At 40.0% G+C, this 8,328-nt stretch overlaps 1 protein-coding gene across 1 annotated transcript; it reads left to right on the top strand.

Moving 5' to 3' along the window:
- The first annotated feature begins 2,254 nt into the window (after positions 1–2,254).
- On the top strand, positions 2,255–5,897 carry LOC130165167 (leucine-rich repeat-containing protein 3-like). Its single transcript, XM_056370162.1, has 2 exons — positions 2,255–2,469; positions 3,916–5,897. Exon 2 carries the CDS (start codon positions 4,315–4,317, stop codon positions 5,086–5,088), a length of 774 nt encoding a protein of 257 aa, XP_056226137.1. The 5' UTR covers positions 2,255–2,469; positions 3,916–4,314; the 3' UTR covers positions 5,089–5,897.
- The last annotated feature ends 2,431 nt before the right edge of the window (positions 5,898–8,328 follow it).

Raw genomic sequence — 8,328 nt, 5'->3', positions numbered from 1 at the left:
CTGAGCGTGGCCGCCTGAGAGGTCAACATAGACTGTGGGGCAGCACTTTGCTGCTTTCAGAGAGCGACTTCACAATGTCATCTGCAGCCAAACAGGAGGCACAGAGCGAGCAGAATGACATTAAAATGGTCTTTGTCTTCATTCATGTGAATTAATCATCCGTTAGCATTTATATGACAAATATGTCTCATGAATAGTGTTAAGACAGAATCACTCTGTCTATAACGCTTATAGCCGACAAAGCTTCTAGTAAACTGGCTCAGCTCCATATCATTGTAATCCTGGGGGAGGGATTTATTTAAGATGGGTTACCCGGCAGGAATTTTGCCAGGAGTCCAACAAGATGAGTAAGGATGTTAAACAAATGCCTTGGCAGGTTTCACGTAGCTCAAACAGTGGAGAATGTGAAGTAAATCTATCGCCCTGATTCCCCAGGAGCGAGGGAAAAAAAAAAACTGCTGTCAGGTCGTTCTGACATTTATGTGCATGCCTGGTGATTTTGGATACTGTCACAATAAAGCAAACTCATGCAGGCAAAAATGCCTGACTAGTCAATAAAATCAATGAATCTGCCTTTCAGCCAAATTGACAGGGTTGAACTCTGCACACGGCTGCCATTTAATCACACAGAGGCTTTTGTGAAAGTGCTGGCTGCATTCAGGTGGTCTTCACCTCACAGTAACTTCGAAAGTCTTGAGTGTGACAGGCTCCATAGTGAAGCCCTCCATCAGGGGCAGGACAATTGAAATCAATGTTTATGAAGAATGACAGAGTGTGACACGCAGGGCAAACAATCAGTCACAGACAGAGCATGAGGAGAATAAGCTGGCTGTAGGTTACGAAAATGGGGTTCAGGGACCTTTAGGGGTCGGGGAGGGGCTCAATTGGGTCATTGTGAAAGACACGATGACTCATTTATTTAATTTGGATGTAGGACGGCACTGTAATTGATTATGTGAGGCAGGGCATTCACTCTGATCTTCAGTTTTCTACCTGTGCAAAGGTGGGTAAAAAAAGAGGTTCAGAGTCATTCAGAGCAAGTGAGCATGAAATTTAAATTTGATACATCAGTGGGTACGGTGGAGTGAGCAGAGGACAGATAGTGATAGAGTATCATGCAGAATGGGACAGCAACAGAAAGTCATTTCTGTCCGATTCAATATTTCAGCTGAATATTGAGTCTACCAGAAATGATGTCAAATGTCTATCACAAGTTACTAGACAGCTAAACAGCACTAAAAACCAAAACCAAATCTCATAATTTTTTAATGACAGAGTTGCAAGAGGAGCTATTTCTGACACTGAAATCATCAATACAAAATATTAACAACTGTCTGACAAAATATCTGATTCTTTCATAAAAATAGTGCAAAGTGCAACATAAAATTTTCAGGTGAAATGTTAACTAATGGTGTGCAAAGCAGTTCTTCTTTTACTGAATCACTAGAATCAGTTCATTCAAAAGATTTTCAAAAGTCTGTTTTCAAACATGTCAAAGTCTGTTTGGCTTTAAATTATGCTAAGCTAGGCTAACCAGCTGCAAGCTGTAGCTTCAAATTCAACACAATAGTATCAACCCTCTCATTTAAATCTCAGCAAGAAAGCAAATAAGTGAAGAAGTAAATTGACTACAATGTCAAACTATTCCTTTAAGTAAAAGTAGCGTTACAGCAATGCAAAAATACTTTATATATATATATATATATATATGTGTGTGTGTGTGTGTGTGTGTGTATACATATAATATATATACACATCCATCAACTATAGGCTACTTTAGGCTATACTTTAAGCAGCCTTATTAAATGTGATTAGTTATATTCCAGCAATGACTGATTATGAAAATGACAATACATGTCTGTGTAACTGCTTTAGTATTAAAGGCTACAACACAATTATAACACAGTTGCAAAAAATAATGAATAGCCGATTGGCGCCGCTGACAAACTGGCTGACGATCTTTGTACATTTCATACTGTCGATAAAGTTTGAGTTTCTGTTCGGGGAGGGGAGGGGCTCTCTGTTCAGTAGTTTCCACTTTCCCCGGTGACTCGCAGGTCCGGCTGGGTGCTTCGGGACCTTGCGCACATCCACATCCACACACACTCACACTCACACACACTCACACACACACACTCACTCACACACACACACACACACACACACACACACACACACACACACACACACACACACACACACACACACACACACACGCCGGCAGACACACTGCTGCTGCAAAGATGCACCGACAGGAGGTTGTGAACTGACATGAAAGTGTTGGCCCCGGACTCCTGGATTGGATTCATTTCATTTTCTCTACTTGACTGTTCCAGGGGACGTGCGGCTATTTTGCAAAGGATGAGGCGATGTTTTTCTCCGGTTTTTTGTTCCTGGATGTCAGATCTGACAAAAGCATCTCCCCCGAGACAGCACGGTCATCTGAGCCGGACCGAGTGACGCTATCAGGTCGGTGTCGAGTCAATAACGATCTAAGCTCACTTTTAATTCCATCGTTTTTATCAGTTTAGCCGCCTCTGCAAGAGAATATTATAGACGTGAATATGTGACCGGAGGAAGATTTATTCAAGTGTTAAACATTATGCACAAATTAATTGGCAAGTTGATTTTTGTTTCTATCTGTGGGCGTTTATTTTAAAAAGAGCTTATCACCAGTTGGAGGCCATTATTTCCACAAAAACACATGCTCTCTGAAGATGTTTTTATAATATTGTTAAGGGACCTTTAGCTTGTTTAAAGTTGCATTTATTTATTTTCATAGTCAATAAGTCTGTTGTTTGTTGTCAAGATTAATTAATCGATTACATTTGGGTTTTACCAAAGCCCAAAGTGACATCTTTAAATGTCTTGATTCTTCTGACCAGCAGTGCAAAGCACAAAAATGTTCAATTTATCATCACAGAAGACGAAGAAATCTGCAAATATTCATATGTAGAATCAGAAGAGACGTTGGACCCAGTTCATCATCATTATTATTATTAATATGAAGCATGTGTTCTTTACAAAATAATTCTAGCAATTTATATCCATGATCAAAATTGTTCCAGACTAAATGTTTCAGTTCAAATTGTTTTATCTTCCTTATTTCTAAATTAGTGGATTTACAGTTGCAACATCTATTTTCTCTATAGTATCCCTATAATATTCCTATAATATTCTTACAAGGACTTATGCTGTCTATACTGGGTCTTGTGCGCCTCCAATAATATTCCTGCACAGATTTAGTTTTTCTGAGACATTTAGCTTATCAATATTAATATATATCCTCTGGCTCTTGGTGAAATCAGAAATTTGTTTGACATTCATCATCCTGATCAAAAAGCTGCTTATCAATTTGTTCTTTGTGCTGTTATCTTCAAGCCAATACATTGTGTCCTGTACTCATTTTAATAAGCATTCTGCCCTTTACTGCTCTCATATACATCACTGTTAATCTTATAGACTAGACTAGTTTGTTTTATTACAAATCAGTGTTTTCAAAGTTCATCTGCTGCATGTTGATGAGCCCACACCTGGGTTTTCATTTTCTCGCAGGGACAAATCTTGAGCGGAAGGACCCATACTAAAGAAACATGCTATTATTATGATAATGTTGAACTTTACGAGCTTGCCCTCCAAGGAGGAAGAAGTCTGAAGAGAAGAAATTGTGTAGAAATTGAACTGAATAGGTGGTTTTTATGGGATGGGACTAGAAATTTAACAACCTAAAATTTATCCAAAACATATTGAAAGTTAGAAGAGTTGTCAGTCGATCTTCAAATTCACATCACATCAGGCTTTAACAGCATTTTTTAACAGCAAAGCACCAATCTACTGCAGCAAAATAAAAAAAGACTTGACATTCTCTTTATCTCACATTTCCTCCTCTTCTATCTTTTTCTCTCTCTCACACAGGTCTCTTCCAATCAGCCGAGAAGACATTTCCACTCACCCTGGCTACGTGATCATGACTGGGCCCGTCAAGACACTTCCTTCCTCCTCAGCTGTGCTTTGACCTCTCATGTAGCTGAATGCAACTCTTTGGATACTTGCTCCTTTTGTCTTGGATCAGGGCTGAGTTCTGTATCCCTGCCGAGGTAAATGATGAATGATAATGTCCAAGTGAATGATGTGAATTAAACACAGCTCGTCGTTCTACAGTGATAACTGTCCATCAGATTGACCGAACTTCACCTCAAACTGGATTCCCTGGATTGTATCTCATGTCTCATCGATACCTTCCCACCAATATACCTTCCCACAGCCCGTTGTGTTGTTTTAATGCGGGGCTGATTTCCCCCTGAACGCCCGCTAATGGGGGCCTCTCAAAGGTGTAGGTCATCCACAAAACCTCCTTCCTGTAGAACAGTGTGGCTCCTGTCGATGATTATGACGACATATGCTTGCCCTAAGACCTGTCACTGCACGGACAGGAACGGCATGGTGGTGCAGTGCACATCGCGCAACTTGGAGAACATCCCGTCGAACTTGCCCAAGGACACTGTCGTTCTCTTGCTTTCGTCAAACCGGATCAGACACATCCCAAAGGAGGTGTTCACGGACCTCCACCGCCTCAGGGAGTTGGACTTATCGCATAACGCTATAGAGAGTGTGGAAGCTGGTGCCTTCCAAGGGATTTCAGAAGGTCTGCGGACCTTGGATCTTTCAAACAACCACCTGAGCAGCCTCCCTAAGGACACATTCACCAAGCTCTATGCCCGCATCCGCCTCTCCCACAACCCCTGGCACTGCGAGTGTTCTTTGCAGGAGGTGCTGAGGGAGCTGAGGCTGGACCCCGAGACGGTGAACGAGGTCAGCTGCTACACGTCGGTGCAAGAGGAGTACGTGGGTCAACCGGTGATCCAGGTCCTGGACTCGGGGATCAACTTTTGTAACTTCCATCACAAGACGACAGACGTGGCCATGTTTGTGGCCATGTTCTGCTGGTTCTCCATGGTGACGGCTTACATCATTTACTACATCAAACACAACCAGGAGGATGCCAGGAGGCACATGGAGTACCTCAAGTCCCTGCCCAGCACCTCCCACATCAGCAAGGACTACGACACAGCCAGCAGTGTGTTCTAGTGTGTTTTAGAAGATGCAATTACACCAATGAATATATGATGAACGCGCACCGATGAATACAGAGGAAAGTGTCCCAATGAATATGTTTACAGCAGATAACAAACACTGATAAGTGACAAGTTTGCAGCAATTGATTAAACTTTGATAGCTGCTGCACAGAGACTTTAGGGGGAGGTTTAAAAAAATCTCATCATCATCATCAAGTACTGTCTTAAAGGCACCAACAGACTCTTTAAAACTGCTAAAAAAAACATTTAGCTCCTTAAAAAGTTACTCTAAATTTGTGACCAGCAGGAAAACAGTTAATATTTAGACGTTTCAGCATCTTGATTTGTTTACCTTCCATGCAAACGAAAGGTGGCAGATCATTATTTTTCACTCAGCTGTTATGTATAATGCATAAAAGCGTCTCTAAGGTAAACTTTACCAAAAGCAGTTTTGCATATAATTATGTGGTTTATGAATTCCCAGTGAATTCAACCACAGTGTGAGGCGAACCTGAGCGCCACTTTCGTGTCAATCAGAGTTCAGTGAAATGAGGTAACTGGGAAATAATCCTCACAGCTTCAAATGTCAGTATTTGTGGGGAAGTTTCACTTCCAAGTTTAAAATGGTTTTTGTGAGCAAGTGTTTTATGATGTATTTCAAAAAAATAAATCCTGACTGAGGACTTCTGAGGGAGGAGCAGAGGAAGGAAAAAAGTATTTAAATGTTTTACCTGTTAAATTCCCTGTCGAAACTACTGCACATTTTACTCTTAATGTAAGGAGTTTGTATATTTAATAGTCCATAAAAGATGTAGGCCAGTAGTGGAGGTACTGTATGGTGGCACTGAACCTTCCTACATCTTACATTTAAGGTGGAATTGCAACCAGGAATTCAATTTCATGTTTGAACACCTCCCTTAATGTTTTGCATCAAAATATAATCACTTTGTCACTTTTGGGAGTGACAATAATTCTTGTCACAGAAAACCGCTCTTAGATGAGCTTGTCTTAGATATTGAACAAATACTGTTGAGATTTCTTTCCCTATAAATGTTACAGGCTTTTATAAATATCTCAAGTTTAAGGTAGTAGAAAGCATTATGAATAAGAGGATTACATATATATATATATATATATATATACATATATACTGTATGTATATATATATATAGGGAAAGCAACTAAAAGTCTTATTCCAGCACCTTTTAGTCATGTTAAACAACATAATAGGAACAACAATTTGTGCACTCACTCAATCTGAATTTCTTCTTCTACGTCGGACGTCGGTGCAGGAGAAAACAAACACGTTGGAGTAGTTTCAGTCAGCCTTCTGCAGACAGATCTCTCACTTCCTGTTGTGCCGGACACCTGAAATTAAGCCATTTCACATGGTTTTACAAAGTCAAGTTTCCATCTAAACAGAGCAAATTTTAACTGAGTTTCTATCCACCACTGGTAAAATTGCAAAAATTGAGAGATGGGTGCATCGAGATAATTCTCCAGTCTGGTGCCCTTATACCATTACGGAAGAAAAGGATGCAATAAGATAATGTAATTAAAAGAAAATGTGCACTTTTATCCACATTTTTTAATGATATCACATCTCTGTCTTATAGTTTCCCTTCACCTGTCAATAAAAATAACTTATAATGCATTTGATCAGTGAACTAATTCATAGAGAGATCATAGACCGGCCATTAGGGAAAGTTACAGACACACAAACATGGTAGAAATGTATAATATGTATAATGCCCAAATATACATTTTCAAACAGAGTATAATTTGTCAAGATTCTGCAGACATTGACTCTGGTGCAGACGAAAAAAACACACCCAAAGTAGTGCAAGTAAGCGATCCAAGGATGGTGACGGTGTATAATGATTGTCGTCTTGTTAAAAAGAACCAACGTTGAATGTTGGCAGGAAATGGGAGGCAAACTGTGGTCTCGTGGCTTTTCCCTCTGTGGCTCTCGAACATCCTTTGCTCCCGAAGGCCAAGAGTCATAATCCTACAGCCCTACAGTTATCTCGCTTATATCTATTATAGTGCCACTTCTTTGAGTCAGAGTGATGAAACAGGTGTATCCTTTAAGTACAGTTATGACTACTGCAGCCTTTTCATGGGTCTATGAGCGTCTCATCCTGTCGCTCAATAAGTCCAATACAGATGTCTCGCGATGTCAAAAGCCCTTTTTCTCCCTAAGGAAAACTGTTAAGCATCAGTGAGGTAATGACACTGTTTGTTTTCTGGAGAAAGATTTGAGTCCCGCATTGAATTCTGTATTTTCTAAGGCCATTGATGTCACAGCGTCAAATCTCTCACACCCTCCTGTGCCAGCTCATGCAGCTGTAACACATCCCTCACAATGAGAGCCTGTTATTTATTCTTCCAGATTACTATGAAAAATACCCACAGCTCCAAATATGGAGTCCATATATCTTCGGCTGCAAAGATCTGGATGAGGCAGAATATTAATATGTGTCTCGCAACCCAAAAATAGTTTCAACCTGCTAACAGTTAAAATCCATAAATCTAATGAGCCTTCAGAGGGCTTTGTACAAGGCATTACGAGGGCTGCTCATTTAGTATGTATATTATATAATCATATGAATGACTTGATTCTTCTGTTTATTCTTTCTCATTGCTCCATTGAGCACTTAATATATTTTGTATTGTATCTAATGCTGACCTTGCACTCTCTAAAACTTGACCTATCCCTCCTGCCAAACGGTCACAACATTAATTACACTCCATGTAACTTTGCCTTACAGGTCCTGAGGCACTGCGGTGTATATCATAATGAAATGAATGTTATTAATTAGCCAAATTACAGTTGAGGTCAGTGTGTCTCCTTATGTTTGTTCAGTGTGGCGCATCATAAGTGCTCTAGCTAAATCAGAAGGAAATAACAGCTTTCTTCAATACTTCCATCAGTGTATCATAATTACGTCTTACATTGTACATTGCACTTACATATTTCTCCTAAACTTTCTCCAAAATGTAATTTTTTTAATATTAGGCCAAAAAAAATGGTGTTTTCTATTTGCTGGAGGCTCTGACATTTTGCAGTTGAAGTCTACTTCAGTCTGGCTTTCTCATGCAATATGATTGCTTTGAGTTCCCAGTATTTTTAGTCGCCTTCACCCCTGATGTTGGTCTGATACTTCAAAATCACAGCACTAGTGATGGGAGGAGGACACTGATTGTCTAAATGACTCACTCCTCAAACTGACCACAAATTCAGTCTCCACAA

The sequence above is a fragment of the Seriola aureovittata genome, chromosome 24 (genome assembly GCF_021018895.1).
Source record: "Seriola aureovittata isolate HTS-2021-v1 ecotype China chromosome 24, ASM2101889v1, whole genome shotgun sequence".
NCBI classification, from domain to species: Eukaryota; Metazoa; Chordata; class Actinopteri; order Carangiformes; family Carangidae; genus Seriola; species Seriola aureovittata.
The sequence above is the reverse complement of the archived record's forward strand: the minus strand, read 5'-3'. Positions and strand labels throughout refer to the sequence as shown.